This window comes from Coregonus lavaretus (genome assembly GCF_964263955.1).
Source record: "Coregonus lavaretus genome assembly, chromosome: 24".
In the NCBI taxonomy this organism is placed as follows: Eukaryota; Metazoa; Chordata; class Actinopteri; order Salmoniformes; family Salmonidae; genus Coregonus; species Coregonus lavaretus.
The window spans coordinates 36,912,281-36,928,877 of record NC_140011.1 but is presented as its reverse complement, the minus strand read 5'-3'; the positions used below and the strand labels follow the sequence as shown (position 1 = coordinate 36,928,877).

The following is a 16,597-nucleotide window of genomic DNA, read 5'->3' as shown; positions in this document are numbered from 1 at the left end:
ACCTTTTTAAATTGTTAACCAGTTAGTGACATACTTCATAACAAGCAACATTATTATCCTTATTCACAACACTGAGCAGCACTCAACATTAGAGACCCTTTAAAGTGATTAGTAATTACTGTAGACTTGTGTGTTGTCTGCTTGGCCTGGACTCAGTGAGATAAGAATTAATGAACACAATCAGTCAATGGACATGAATCTGTAAATGAGGAAAATTGACAATTTGAGCAACGGCTGCATTACTGCATGAAAAATAAGAATGGATATAAATATGTATTGATATCATGTTACTTCTTCTGCACAATAGGCATTACATAGGTTTCACACAACACACTACAGTCACCTCTTAGAAAATGATGTCATCAAACTGAGCAAAATAGAAAGTTTGCATATTTTGGCATTTTATGATCCTCCAAAGTTTCACAGCTATTTCTCTTGTATTGGTTTAGTATATTCTGCTCTATTCTATTCTATTCTATTATGTTCTGTTCTGTTCTGTTCTGTTCTGTTCTGTTCTCCACTGAGATTCCACTCTGCTTTCCTTCTCTCTAGACGGGAGTGCTCAGAGGAATAGCATGTTGGGCGTGTCCTTTATGTCCGTGTGGGGACCTTAGTCTTGGGTAAATATGTTGGTGGAGGGAGAGGGAGAGAGCAAGAGGGGGCAGAGGGGGCAGAGGGGTGGGTGGAAGTCCTGAGATGCTGTGCAGACCTTTACTTTGGCCACAGGTACACAATGGACAGGTGAGGAGGATGAGGAGGAGGAGGAGGAGGAGGAGGCATGGGGTGATGGGAGAAATAGATACATTCATGGGATGTTCTTGCTTTTAGTTTAGTCTCATTGTATTGAAACAATATCACTGATGGCAGGGATATCTCCAGACCAACTGAGACACTGGCCAACAGCATTTCTTCTTCAGAATCACAGACAGCCAGGACGTTGGAGGCTACCATGAGACAAACCTTACCCTGTTGGGACAAGAAGGGGGCCAAGAGACAAACCTTACCCTGTTGGGACAAGAAGGGGGCCAGGAGACAAACCTTACCCTGTTGGGACAAGAAGGGGGCCAGGAGACAAACCTTACCCTGTTGGGACAAGAAGGGGGCCAGGAGACAAACCTTACCCTGTTGGGACAAGAAGGGAGCCAGGAGACAAACCGTTACCCTGTTGGGACTAGAAGGGGACCAGGAGACAAACCTTACCCTGTTGGGACAAGAAGGGGGCCAGGAGACAAACCTTACCCTGTTGGGACAAGAAGGGGGCCAGGAGACAAACCTTACCCTGTTGGGACAAGAAGGGGGCCAGGAGACAAACCGTTACCCTGTTGGGACAAGGAGAGCGCCAGGAAACAAAGGCGGGGCAGCTGTAAACACCCATCAAGCAATGACATGCAGAACTCTCTACCCAACAGAACTCTCTACCCAACAGAACTCTCTACCCAACAGCAGCGCAACCCTGGAACCCAGGCTGATCTTCAATGTGCACCTGCAGCTTTCCTCTACTGATACAGCTTGCTTTGGCACCCAATATAGCAACCCGTTGGTTGGTACAACAACACATTAGGACATCTAACACTCACGCACGCACAAGCATAGCTGTACACAAAATCCCCCCCACACAAGCAAACGCACTTACGCACGCACAAACACTCCTCCCCACTCAGAGAGCATTGACGTGCGTTGCATTTATCTGATTTTCTATTGGAGAGTCCCAAAATTATAAACCCTATAGGTGAATTATATTCATGTAAACATACACCTTATGATTAAGTGGTTTATATTGCATGATGTGGAAGGGGAGGGGTAATGTTCAAATGGGGCTAAACTCCCAGAAGAACGCAGCCTGGAAAGAAAAAAAACAAAGCCCAAAAGAGAAAACAAAACAGGAAATGTGTATAAAAAATGATGTCCATATAAGAAAGGCTACAAAAACTTCCACTGGCCCTCTGCCATCAGCATACAGCAAAAGGCACCACAATATTACTCAATTTTTGAAGTTTTGAAAAAATTGGCACGTCTTTTTATGCTGTAAATCAAAATGTACATATAAATAGAGTTTTCCCTATAAAAAAGTATTTGCTGTTAACTAGTAGACAACTTTTGCTAAAAATGAAAATAAATATTTCATTTGTTTAGAATATCTGTCAGTTATATAAAATAAAAATATTTTTTGTATAGGTGCAGGTTTATAGTATATTGATTTTTGTTGGTAGCTTGTCTTCTTTCTTTAATGGGGTACATTGTCCGGTTTGGACCGTGAGTGCGTCTGTCTGGTCTGTACAGTCCCGCGTGCACCGTGCCGCCCCGAAGAGTGCGACTGAGAAGTCCGAATGTTGGCCGGCCTGCAGATGGTGGAGGGCTCGGCGTTCATATTCTGCATACTAAGGAAGGGCGTGCTCTCGCCCTCCTCCTCCGACTCGCTGTCCGTCAGGCAGCTGCGAGAGCCGTAGTCCCGTGACGCCTCGTATCCTCGCGGCGCTACGTAGCCGTTCAGTCTGGACCTTCGCAAGCGCCGACCCCCACCCCGACCCCCACCACCACCGCTGCCTGTCCCACTTTTCTTTGGTTGTTCCAGGCAGGAGAGGTACTCCTGTGTGGTCTCGTAGTCTTCTTCCTCAGCCAGGCGGTAGGGACTAGAGGCCAGGCTGCCCGTGCTGTCGTTCAGGTAGGTGTGGCGCTGCTGCCGGTAAGGCTCCTGACGCTGGATGTCGTGCAGGGGCACCTGGTAGCGCCGCAGCAGAGGCTGGTCGTCCTCCAGGGGGTAGGGGGTGTGGGCGGCGGGTGGCAGGGACATGGCCTGGCTGGTGTTGGGGGAGGTGATCTGGAAGGTAGGCACCTGCGGGGGCAGCGAGTAATGGAAGTCCACCGGAGAGAGACGGGCCGGCGTTGTCAGGGCCGACACATAGCTGTAATGAGGGTGAAGGTAGGGTGGGGAGCGGGGAGGAGAAGGACAGGGAGAGGACCAGGCCAAACAGCAGTAGCCCAGTTAGATGTCATGTCTAACAGAGTGACGTGGGACAGGGACCCACCATCCACAAACAGCAGTAAGAGATGTTGTTGAGTCAGTGTGCAGAGGTTTGTCAGTTGTGTGTGGATGGTGTTTGTGACATCCTGTTTGCATTCAGTCAGTTTTCTACATATTTGTTATGTTACTGAATGTGTTTATTGGTTAATGTGACCTTTAGCCTTAGAGAGGGCTATATCTAGGGAAAACATCAGGGTGCGTGTTGTGTTGAGTTTTGAGGTGCTGTTTTATTTTTATATTGTACAATGTGTTGATATGTCCCATTTGACTAGTGTCCCTCTCCCCCAGTACAGTCCCTCTACCTTCATATGTTCTATGGCACTAGGGAAAAATACAGTACACGCTTTAGGAGAAAGCATCTGAAAGATCCAAAGGCAAATCTAAAATAAAGTTAATCACTGTTCCACTGTAATCCTGTTAAGTTTAGCACTGCGATGCTGCCTGGCACTACTGTTCAGTCAAATGTTCATTATAGCCTACTGTAGCCATCTATAGATGAGCTCACTCTCACTAACTCAAACACTCAAAAACTAAAATATTAAATCTGCAACATGTACCTTTTTGGGCGACCTTACCAAATTCACATAGAAATGTGATTATAGCAAATCTAAGAAGTGTTAAATCTGTTCTATGTACAGTGAGGGAAAAAAGTATTTGATCCCCTGCTGATTTTGTATGTTTTCCCACTGACTAAGAAATGATCAGTCTATAATTGTAATGGTAGGTTTATTTGAACAGTGAGAGACAGAATAATAACAAAATAATCCAGAAAAACACATGTCAAAAATGTTATAAATTGATTTGCATTTTAATGAGGGAAATAAGTATTTGACCCCTCTGCACAACATGACTTAGTACTTGGTGGCAAAACCCTTGTTGGCAATCACAGAGGTCAGACATTTCTTGTAGTTGGCTACCAGGTTTGCACACATATCAGGAGGGATTTTGTCACACTCCTCTTTGCAGATCTTCTCCAAGTCATTAAGGTTTCGAGCCTGACGTTTGGCAACTCGAACCTTCAGCTCCCTCCACAGATTTTCTATGGGATTAAGGTCTGGAGACTGGCTAGGCCACTCCAGGACCTTAATGTGCTTCTTCTTGAGCCACTCCTTTGTTGCCTTGGCCGTGTGTTTTGGGTCATTGTCATGCTGGAATACCCATCCACGACCCATTTTCAATGCCCTGGCTGAGGGAAGGAGGTTCTCACCCAAGATTTGACGTTACATGGCCCCGTCCATCGTCCCTTTGATGCGGTGAAGTTGTCCTGTCCCCTTAGCAGAAAAACACCCCCAAAGCATAATGTTTCCACCTCCATGTTTGACGGTGGTTATGGTGTTCTTGGGGTCATAGGCAGCATTCCTCCTCCTCCAAACAAGGCGAGTTGAGTTGATGCCAAAGATCTCCATTTTGGTCTCATCTGACCACAACACTTTCACCCAGTTCTCCTCTGAATCATTCAGATGTTCATTGGCGAACTTCAGACGGGCCTGTATATGTGCTTTCTTGAGCAGGGGGACCTTGCTGGCACTGCAGGATTTCAGTCCTTCACGGCGTAGTGTGTTACCAATTGTTTTCTTGGCGACTATGGTCCCAGCTGCCTTGAGATCATTGACAAGATCCTCCCATGTAGTTCTGGGCTGATTCCTCACCGTTCTCATGATCATTGCAACTCCACGAGGTGAGATCTTGCATGGAGCCCCAGGCCGAGGGAGATTGACAGTTATTTTGTGTTTCTTACATTTGCGAATAATCACACCAACTGTTGTCACCTTCTCACCAAGCTGCTTGGCGATGGTCTTGTAGCCCATTCCAGCCTTGTGTAGGTCTACAATCTTGTCCCTGACATCCTTGGAGAGCTCTTTGGTCTTGGCCATGGAGGAGAGTTTGGAATCTGATTGATTGATTGCTTCTGTGGACAGGTCTCTTTTCTACAGGTAACAAGCTGAGAAAAGAGTGTGCTCCTAATCTCAGCTCGTTACCTGTATAAAAGACACCTGGGAGCCAGAAATCTTTCTGATTGAGAGGGGGTGAAATACTTATTTCCCTCATTAAAATGCAAATCAATTTATAACATTTTTGACATGCGCTTTTCTGGACTTTTTTGTTGTTATTCTGTCTCTCACTGTTCAAATAAACCTACCATTAAAATTATAGACTGATCATTTCTTTGTCAGTGGGTAAACATACAAAATCAGCAGGGGATCAAATACTTTTTTCCCTCACTGTACGTAATTTCTATGCTTCCCGTTCTTAAGTTTTGTTTTTGCGTCTTTTACTTTCGGGTTTTGTAGACCAGCTTCAAACCGCTGAAAATACAATATTTTTGGTGAGGGAAAATATAATTCACAGCGGTTTAGATGGTACAATGATTCTTTACTCCACTATACTTGATTGTTTTGTCACATAAACGGAAATTAAGCAACCTATTAGAATTTTAGCAACCAGGAAATGGCCATTTCTGCATAGGGCATCTATAAATGAAAAAAATGTGTGGTCATTGGTTTCCAGCTAAAATGACTAAATAGAAGTTATGTACACTTCTCTAAACCTCCGGTGAAGATGAAGATGTGTCCCTACAATAATATCTGTGCTCAATCTTTCGGCATACAGCAACCCAGGGCGGAGATCACAGTAGAGTTGACGACCACAGCCCACACCAGAGACCTGCTAGCTCAGGGGTGGGCAACTCCAGTCCTCGGGGGCCTGATTGGTGTCACACTTTTGACCCATCCCTAGCAAACACAGCTGATTAAACTAATTGCATTCTAAACTGAAGATCATGATTAGGTGATTATTGGAGTCAGGTGTGTTAGCTGGGGCTGGGGCAAAACTGTGACACCAATCAGGCCCCCGAGGACTGGAGGTGCCCACCCCTGAGCTAGCTAGAGCTCCACCCCAGAGATCAGATCTGTTGTTCTACTCTCCATGTCTTAATGAAGTCCTTACGGTATCCAGCCTCCTGTTTAGCTACCATACAGATTTAGGGGAGTACAGTACAGTAAGCTTGACACAGCAGATTCTTCACTTGAGAAATACAGCTGGCTGTGGGCTCTCTCCTGCCGACCAGATTTTACCCTCAAAATACTTTTAACCTTAATACAGCAACTGGATATATAACTTAACTTGTATATACCTACCTTATCCTTCCTTTATCAGAACAGGACACAAGAATAGTAGCAATTTTTAGACCTGCCTGTCCTACAGCAGGCCTATCTCATCATGTCTGCCTATGGTAGAGAAGAATTTGCCATTGACTCTTTCAAAGTACCGTCGCTGGCCTCCAGGGGCTGATAGAGAGCCAGCTGTAAAACGAGGCCTCCTACGGTGGGCACTAGAATATGCCCCAGTGCCATAACCACAGAGAGAGGCCTGTTCCCTTCCCACCTGTCGCTGTGTGGAGAGTCCCCCAGCGAATCAAATGAGTCTCCGTAGTGCAGGCCCGGCCGGTGGGGCACAGTAGAGCCACAGTGTGCGGCACGCCTAGCCCTGGCCTCCATGCACGCAGGACTGTTGCACCTACTGGTCCCCACGGAGGACGACATCATGCCTGGTGAATCTGAGAGGACACTGTCAGTCCGCTCCAGGCTCCACGTCCGCTCCTCGTGTCTGAGACAAGAGAGGACCAAAACATAGGGTTCAACCAGGATATGGTCCATTGTGTATTTTCCTGTGTGTCAAAACATTTACCTGTGGTGTGTGCAGTGAGGGGATGTTGAGGGGTTACCTGTGAGTGGATGAATGGGCATGGGTAGAGGAGTTGTGAGATCTGGAAGATGCATGGCTGCCGGGGAATGAGTCCTCTGGTCCATGCCCTATGACTCGCTCCGTTGCAGGCACATTCTTAGAGATGTACTAAAACACACAGAGGAAAGGGTTGGAGAGATGGTATGGAGGGGAATTATGTAATTGCCCGTCATCATGTTGAACTTTACGCACAATACTACCACAAAGACTGTTGCTAAATCTGTCCTGACAGATTTGAAACTCCACTGATTGACCATGTGTGTGTGTGTGTGTGTGTGTGTGTGTGTGTGTGTCTCTCTGTGTGTGTCTCTGTGTGTGTCTCTGTGTGTGTGTCTGTGTGTGTGTGTGTTCTGAAGGGAGAGGTTTAGTTACTGTTGGCAGTTAACCTGTGACATCGCTACCCTTCAAGAGAGTACTCATGCTCCACTATAGGAAAGTAAAATAATGTATCCTATGAAACTCAGACGAACATATCAATCAGAAAACAACCCATCCACCCTTCCATTCATTCATTAATCGACGACAGAAAAGTCAGTAAGGGAATCAATGTGTGTGTGACTCACATCTACCATGGGTATCTCCTCAGGGCCAGGTCCTGGGTGATTGGGTCCGTTCGCTAGGTTCCGGTTGGGGTGATCTGCACACATGTTCTGCTGCAGGTGATTGTGCATCTTCTTCCTCTGTCTCCTATGGAGGAGAATAGCCCCAGTCACTCTCATATAGCCCTGGAGCTGAGCCAACAGTCTATGCTAGCGTCTATTTAACACACAGGCCCTGGCTGGACCGATACTCTATGCTAGCGTCTATCTAACACACAGGCCCTGGCTGGACCGATACTCTATGCTAGCGTCTATCTAACACACAGGCCCTGGCTGGACCGATACTCTATGCTAGCGTCTATCTAACACACAGGCCCTGGCTGGACCTATACTGTCCTGGGCTGACTTACTTGGTTTTGCAGTAGGCCACCACACACACAATGCCAACCACCAGTAGAGCCACGCAGATACCCGTGATTGTCAGGACTCTTTTCTGGTAGAGCTCTTCCGCTTCTATGGACACACACACACACACACACGCGCGCGCACACACACACACACACACACACACACACACACACACACAGAGAAAAGTAAAAAAAAAAAAAAAAAACATCAGTCCCTTGAAGGAGCAAGTTTACATATCATCTAAATCCTTTCCACCATGTCTCTGATGCCCTAGTCCTCCTCCTGGCTCCCACAGCTTCTACACTCCTACACTAAGCAGATGCTGCTCTCACTCTTTACATGTATCAAAGTAGACATACTGTATGGCTGTGTTGAAGGCTCTGGACCTGAACTAGATTACAGTTAAACTCCAACCCTTCATCATAATGGCTGTTGAACAAAAGCCAGTTGACGCTAGTAAATATTCATAGTTATTACTGGAATCATTATTGTTTCAACATCCTTAATCAAACAAGATGCCTGGGGGAAAGCATTCGCTAGAAATGTGCTAGAAATTTCTAAATTTAGATGACTGGCATTAATTGGGAATTTGTACAGCATTCGCTAGAAATGTAGATTATTAAATTTGTTTTAATTACTGCAGCATTGTATGTTGCTCATTGTGAATGGCTGGGCTGGGTTTACTGTAACACATGTCACTGGTATGGATCACTGTTATAGAAGCGTCTATCTAAAATGGAGGTCCACACAAAACAGCTCGACACAGACGAGCTGTCCCAAATCTGCTACTCTGATTGTAGGAGTGCCTCATTCATCCACGGGGTCGCTTCTGACTGAAAGCCCATCAGATCAACATTCTGCTACACAGAGGCCTCTCATCCTCTCACTGTCAATTCTGCTAGACCATTTTACACAGAGGCACTCACACAAGCAGAACCGCAGTTAAGGGGTCCCTGCAGGCTTTAAATATGCTCTGCATTCAACGCCCTCAAATATAAAACAAATAAATCAAAAATAAATCAAATTTTTGAAACGATTGTTATTACATGTTACTTCTTTTTTTTTTGGTGATCAACAAAACATTTACTAAAACATATTTTTAACCTCTTTGCTTTCCCATAAAAATGTTCCTGTGAGGAGGGGAGGATATGGCTTAACCAGGGGAGAGTGGAGGGAACGAGGGAGCAGGCCAGGGGGAAATAGGTAGTGGGCCTGTGATAAATAATGAAATAAAAATTAATTGCATTTGTACAGCTCCTCCCATCTGAGGTTGCCCTGCTCTCATCCACTCCCTCCATTTACCAGCAGCAGCAGAAGCAGCATGGGCTATTTTGCATCAGCCTATCGCTGCAACTCAGTTTTCTGACACTATAAATGAATCACCAAGGCTAGTATAAACAGCAATATTTATGCCATATCTAGCTATGAAGAATTTTCAACAGTGACGGGAAACGGCAATATATACATTCTCGGAGCCTCATACAAATTTACCTGAATGACTTTTTTCTTGTACAGTGAGGTGTACAGTGAGGTCTCATAAGAAAACAGTAAACTACGGTATCACGGCACATTTCTTGGGAAAGGAGGTCCTTAAAGAACAGACTATTTCTTTATGCTCTAAATAAGGTATGACATGCACATACCACAGTCACTTAATAAAAAAGAGTCTAGTCACACAAAGCATTTTACTTTTACAGACAGTTTTTTAACCAAAGTAAAGTAATTGACGGGCACAGGCAGAACAGAGCAGGTCGACTTACAAACAAATATAGTGAGGTTTCAAATGAGAGGAGGATACAGGTTAGAGGTGAAGTGTTGAGGAGATGAGGAGAATGCAGTTAATATGAGCAGCATGGATGTTGGGGAAGGGACAGTCAACTGTAAACCAGGCATAGCATGCTAACAGGAGACAGAGCTAGAGGAGGGGAGAACACAAAGCTAATCTCGGAGGAATATCCTGCCTGATCCTGGTTGATAGAGAGGAAATGGGTGTCCTGTTTGCAGCACTCATCCTGAGCTCCTGTCTGTGTCTCAATGATGCGACAATGGATTCTGACGTTTGGCTAATACAAGTTGAAACGTGGTACAGCTCCTGCTTTTTAATAGGTGTATTATTAAAACATGTACCATCACTGTCAATTAAAAGTACAGTACAGGGACTACAGACCAGTGTGTGTGCATATATACGAGAGAGAGAGAGAGAGAGAGAGAGAGAGAGAGAGAGAGAGAGAGAGAGAGAGAGAGAGAGAGAGAGAGAGAGAGAGAGAGAGAGAGAGAGAGAGAGAGAGAGAGAGAGAGAGAGAGAGAGAGAGAGAGAGAGAGAGAGAGAGAGAGAGAGAGGTGTATGTTTATGTGTCTAAGGAGGGCTAAGAAGTGATACAACTCTTCCTGAGTAATGTAATCATATTCACACTAGTGTTAACAAAAACCCGGTGTGTGCTAACAGAATCACATGAAACGAAGTACTGTTTATTCTGAAGTAAACAGTAGAGCCATGGAGGCTCACGCAGATCACGTCATCAACCCCGGAGAGATTCCAGAGGGAGTCAGACTCTAGTAGGACACCACTACCTCCTGATGAGAGGATAGATGGAGGGGGAATCTACTACCTAAGGAGAGGATAGATGGAGGGGGAATCTACTACCTAAGGAGAGGATAGATGGAGGGGGAATCTACTACCTAAGGAGAGGATAGATGGAGGGGGAATCGACTACCTAAGGAGAGGATAGATGGAGGGGGAATCGACTACCTAAAGAGAGGATAGATGGAGGGGGAATCTACTCCCTAATGAGAGGATAGATGGAGGGGGAATCTACTACCTAAAGAGAGGATAGATGGAGGGGGAATCTACTCCCTGATGAGAGGTAGATGGAGGGGAAATCTACTCCCTGATGAGAGGATAGATGGAGGGGGAATCTACTCCCTGATGAGAGGTAGATGGAGGGGAAATCTACTCCCTGATGAGAGGATAGATGGAGGGAAATCTACTCCCTGATGAGAGGATAGATGGAGGGGGAATCTACTACCTGATGAGAGGATAGATGGAAGGAAATCTACTCCCTGATGAGAGGATAGATGGAGGGGGAAAATACTACCTGAAGAGAGGATAGATGGAGGGGGAATCTACTACCTGAAGAGAGGATAGATGAGGGGGAATCTACTACCTGAAGAGAGGATAGATGGAGGGGGAATCTACTACCTGATGAAAGGATAGATGGAGGGGGAATCTACTACCTGACAAGAGGATAGATGGAGGGGGAAGCGACTACCTGAAGAGAGGATAGATGGAGGGGGATTATACTACCTGAAGTGAGGATAGATGGAGATGGAATCTACTACCTGAAGAGAAGAGAGATGGAGGGGAAATCTACTACCTGAAGTGAGGATAGATGGAGGGGGAATATACTACCTGAAGATAGGATAGATGGAGGGGGAATCTACTACCTGATGAGAGGATAGATGGAGGGGGAATCTACTATTGATGAGAGGATAGATGGAGGGGTAACCTACTACCTGATGAGAGGATAGATGGAGGGGGAATCTACTATTGAAGAGAGGATAGGTGGAGGGGGAATATACTACCTGAAGAGAGGATAGATGGAGGGGGAATCTACTACCTGAAGAGAGGATAGATGGAGGGGGAATCTACTACCTGATGAGAGGATAGATGGAGGGGGAATCTACTACCTGATGAGAGGATAGATGGAGGGGGAATCTACTATTGAAGAGAGGATAGATGGAGGGGGAATCTACTACCTGAAGAGAGGATAGATGGAGGGGGAATCTACTACCTGAAGAGAGGATAGATGGAGGGGGAACCTACTACCTGAAGAGAGGATAGATGGAGGGGGAATCTACTACCTGATGAGAGGATAGATGGAGGGAGAATCTACTATTGAAGAGAGGATAGATGGAGGGGCAATCTACTACCTGAATAGAGGATAGATGGAGGGGGGATCTACTACCTGATGAGAGGATAGATGGAGGGGGAATCTACTACCTGATGAGAGGATAGATGGAGGGGGAATCTACTACCTGAAGAGAGGATAGATGGAGGGGGAATCTACTACCTGAAGAGAGGATAGATGGAGGGGGAATCTACTACCTGAAGAGAGGATAGATGGAGGGGGAATCTACTACCTGAAGAGAGGATAGATGGAGGGGGAATCTACTATTGAAGAGAGGATAGATGGAGGGGGAATCTACTACCTGAAGAGAGGATAGATGGAGGGGGAATCTACTACCTGAAGAGAGGATAGATGGAGGGGGAATCTACTACCTGATGAGAGGATAGATGGAGGGGGAATATACTACCTGAAGAGAGGATAGGTGGAGGGGGAATCTACTACCTGAAGAGAGGATAGATGGAGGGGGAACCTACTAGCAGAAGAGAGGATAGATGGAGGGGGAATATACTACCTGAAGAGAGGATAGATGGAGGGGGAATCTACTACCTGAAGAGAGGATAGATGAGGGGGAATCTACTTCCTGATGTGAGGATTGATGGAAGGGGAATCTACTAAATGATGAGAGGATAGATGGAGGGGGAATCTACTTCCTGAAGAGAGGATGGATGGAGATGGAATCTACTACCTGAAGAGAAGAGAGATGGAGGGGGAATCTACTACCTGAAGATAGGATAGATGGGGGGAAATATACTACAGAAGAGAGGATAGATGGAGGGGGAACTTACTACCTGAAGAGAGGATAGATGGAGGGGGAACCTACTACCTGATGAGAGGATATATGGAGGGCTGATGAGAGGATAGATGGAGGGGGAATCTACTACCTGAAGAGAAGATAGATGGATGGGGAATCTACTACCTGAAGAGAAGATAGATGGAGGGGGAATCTACTACCTGATGAAAGGATAGATGGAGGGGGAATCTACTACATGAAGAGAGGATAGATGGAGGGGGACTATACGACCTGATGTGAGGATAGATGGAGGGGGAATCTACTCCCTGATGAGAGGATAGATGAGGGGGAATCTACTACCTAAAGAGAGGATAGATGGAGGGGGAATCTCCTACTGGAAGAGAAGATAGATGGAGGGGGAATCTACTACCTGAAGAGAAGATAGATGGAGGGGGAATCTACTACCTGATGAAAGGATAGATGGAGGGGGAATCTACTATCTGAAGAGAGGATAGATGGAGGAGGAATCTACTCCCTGATGAGAGGATATATGGAGGGCTGATGAGAGTATAGATGGAGGGGGAATCTACTACCTGAAGAGAAGATAGATGGATGGGGAATCTACTACCTGAAGAGAAGATAGATGGAGGGGGAATCTACTACCTGAAGAGAGGATAGATGAGGGGGAATCTACTTCCTGATGTGAGGATTGATGGAAGGGGAATCTACTACCTGATGAGAGGATAGATGGAGGGGGAATCTACTTCCTGAAGAGAGGATAGATGGAGATGGAATCTACTACCTGAAGAGAAGAGAGATGGAGGGGGAATCTACTATCTGATGAAAGGATAGATGGAGGGGGAATCTACTACCTGAAGATAGGATAGATGGGGGGAAATATACTACAGAAGAGAGGATAGATGGAGGGGGAACTTACTACCTGAAGAGAGGATAGATGGAGGGGGAACCTACTACCTGATGAGAGGATATATGGAGGGCTGATGAGAGGATAGATGGAGGGGGAATCTACTACCTGAAGAGAAGATAGATGGATGGGGAATCTACTACCTGAAGAGAAGATAGATGGAGGGGGAATCTACTACCTGATGAAAGGATAGATGGAGGGGGAATCTACTACATGAAGAGAGGATAGATGGAGGGGGACTATACGACCTGATGTGAGGATAGATGGAGGGGGAATCTACTCCCTGATGAGAGGATAGATGAGGGGGAATCTACTACCTAAAGAGAGGATAGATGGAGGGGGAATCTCCTACTGGAAGAGAAGATAGATGGAGGGGGAATCTACTACCTGAAGAGAAGATAGATGGAGGGGGAATCTACTACCTGATGAAAGGATAGATGGAGGGGGAATCTACTATCTGAAGAGAGGATAGATGGAGGAGGAATCTACTCCCTGATGAGAGGATATATGGAGGGCTGATGAGAGGATAGATGGAGGGGGAATCTACTACCTGAAGAGAAGATAGATGGATGGGGAATCTACTACCTGAAGAGAAGATAGATGGAGGGGGAATCTACTACCTGATGAAAGGATAGATGGAGGGGGAATCTACTACATGAAGAGAGGATAGATGGAGGGGGACTATACTACCTGATGTGAGGATAGATGGAGGGGGAATCTACTACCTGAAGAGAGGATAGATGGAGGGGGAATCTACTACCTGATGAGAGGATAGATGGAGGGGGAATATACTACCTGACAAGAGGATAGATGGAGGGGGAAGCGACTACCTGAAGAGAGGATAGATGGAGGGGGAATATACTACCTGAAGAGAGGATAGATGGAGGGGGAATATACTCCCTGATGTGAGGATAGATGGAGGGGGAATCTACTACCTGAAGAGAGGATAGATGGAGAGGGAATCTACTACCTGAAGAGAAGAGAGATGGAGGGGGAATATACTACCTGAAGATAGGATAGATGGAGAGGAAATCTACTACAGAAGAGAGGATAGATGGAGGGAGAATCTACTACCTGATGTGAGGATAGATGGAGGGGGAATCTACTCCCTGATGAGAGAATAGATGGAGGGGGAATCTACTACCTGAAGAGAGGATAGATGGAGGGGGAACCTACTACCTGATGAGAGGATAGACGGAGGGCTGATGAGAGGATAGATGGAGGGGGAATCTACTCCCTGATGAGAGGATAGATGGAGGGGGAATCTACTACCTAAAGAGAGGATAGATGGAGGGGGAATCTACTCCTTGATGAGAGGATAGATGGAGGGGGAATCTACTCCCTGATGAGAGGATAGATGGAGGGGGAATCTACTACCTGAAGAGAGGATAGATTGAGGGGGAATCTACTACCTGAAGAGAGGATAGATGGAGGGGGAATATACTACCTGAAGAGAGGATAGATGGAGGGGGAATCTACTACCTGAAGAGAGGATAGATGGAGGGGGAATATACTACCTGAAGAGAGGATAGGTGTAGGGGGAATCTACTACCTGAAGAGAGGATAGATGGAGCGGGAACCTACTACCAGATGAGAGGATAGATGAAGGGGGAATCTACTACCTGAAGAGAGGATAGATGGAGGGGGAATATACTACCTGAAGAGAGGATAGATGGAGGGGGACTCTACTATTGAAGTGAGGATAGATGGAGGGGGAATATACTACCTAACGAGAGGATAGATGGAGGGGGAATATACTACCTGACGAGAGGATAGATGGAAGGGGAATCTACTACCTGAAGAGAGGATAGATGGAGGGGGAATCTACTACCTGAAGAGAAGAGAGATGGAGGGGGAATCTACTACCTGAAGTGAAGAGAGATGGAGGGGAAATCTACTACTGAAGAGAGGATAGATGGAGGGGGAACCTACTACATGAAGAGAGGATAGATGGAGGGGGAATCTACTACCTGATGAGAGGATAGATGGAGGGGGAACCTACTACCTGAAGAGAGCATAGATATAGGGGGAATCTACTACCTGAATAGAGGATAGATGGAGTGGAACCTAATTCCTGAAGAGAGGATAGGTGGAGGGGGAACCTACTACCTGAAGAGAGGATAGATGGAGGGGGAACCTACTACCTGAAGAGAGGATAGATGGAGGGGGAACCTACTACTGAAGAGAGGATAGATGGAGGGGGAACCTACTACCTGAAGAGAGGATAGATGGAGGGGGAATCTACCACCTGAAGAGGGGATAGATGGAGGGGGAATCTACTACCTAAAGAGAGGATAGATGGAGGGGGAACCTACTACCTGAAGAGAGGATAGATGGAGGGGGAACCTACTACCTGAAGAGAGGATAGATGGAGGGGGAATCTACCACCTGAAGAGAGGATAGATGGAGGGGGAATCTACTACCTAAAGAGAGGATAGATGGAGGGGGAACCTACTACCTGAAGAGAGCATAGATATAGGGGGAATCTACTACCTGAAGAGAGGATAGATGGAGGGGGAACCTAATTCCTGAAGAGAGGATAGGTGGAGGGGGAACCTACTACCTGAAGAGAGGATAGATGGAGGGGGAACCTACTACCTGATGAGAGGATAGATGGAGGGGGAATCTACTACCTGATGAGAGGATAGATGGAGGGGGAACCTACTACCTGAAGAGAGCATAGATATAGGGGGAATCTACTACCTGAAGAGAGGATAGATGGAGGGGGAACCTAATTCCTGAAGAGAGGATAGGTGGAGGGGGAACTTACTACCTGAAGAGAGGATAGATGGAGGGGGAACCTACTACCTGAAGAGATGATAGATGGAGGGGGAACCTACTACTGAAGAGAGGATAGATGGAGGGGGAACCTACTACCTGAAGAGAGGATAGATGGAGGGGGAATCTATCACCTGAAGAGAGGATAGATGGAGGGGGAATCTACTACCTAAAGAGAGGATAGATGGAGGGGGAACCTACTACCTGAAGAGAGGATAGATGGAGGGGGAACCTACTACCTGATGAGAGGATAGATGGAGGGGGAATATACTACCTGAAGATAGGATAGATGGAGGGGGAATCTACTATTGAATAGAGGATAGATGGAGGGGGAATCTACTACCTGAAGAGAGGATAGATGGAGGGGGAATCTACTATTGAAGTGAGGATAGATGGAGGGGGAATATACTACCTGACGAGAGGATAGATGGAGGCGGAATCTACTACCTGAAGAGAGGATAGATGGAGGGGGAATCTACTACCTGAAGAGAAGATAGATGGACGGGGAACCTACTACATGAAGAGAGGATAGATGGAGGGGGG

General features: G+C 46.2%; 1 protein-coding gene across 1 annotated transcript in view; it reads right to left on the bottom strand.

Annotated features, from left to right (window-relative positions):
- Positions 1-2,224: 2,224 nt before the first annotated feature.
- The window catches only part of nrg2a (neuregulin 2a), a gene marked incomplete at both ends in the record, with an annotated part of 135,967 nt that continues 121,594 nt past the window's right edge, over positions 2,225-16,597 (bottom strand). Inside the window, 4 exons of the mRNA XM_084140744.1 lie at positions 2,225-2,903; positions 6,747-6,874; positions 7,330-7,453; positions 7,716-7,818. Of these exons, the coding sequence (XP_083996870.1) occupies positions 2,225-2,903; positions 6,747-6,874; positions 7,330-7,453; positions 7,716-7,818 (1,034 nt within the window). The remainder of the gene's footprint in view (positions 2,904-6,746; positions 6,875-7,329; positions 7,454-7,715; positions 7,819-16,597) is intronic.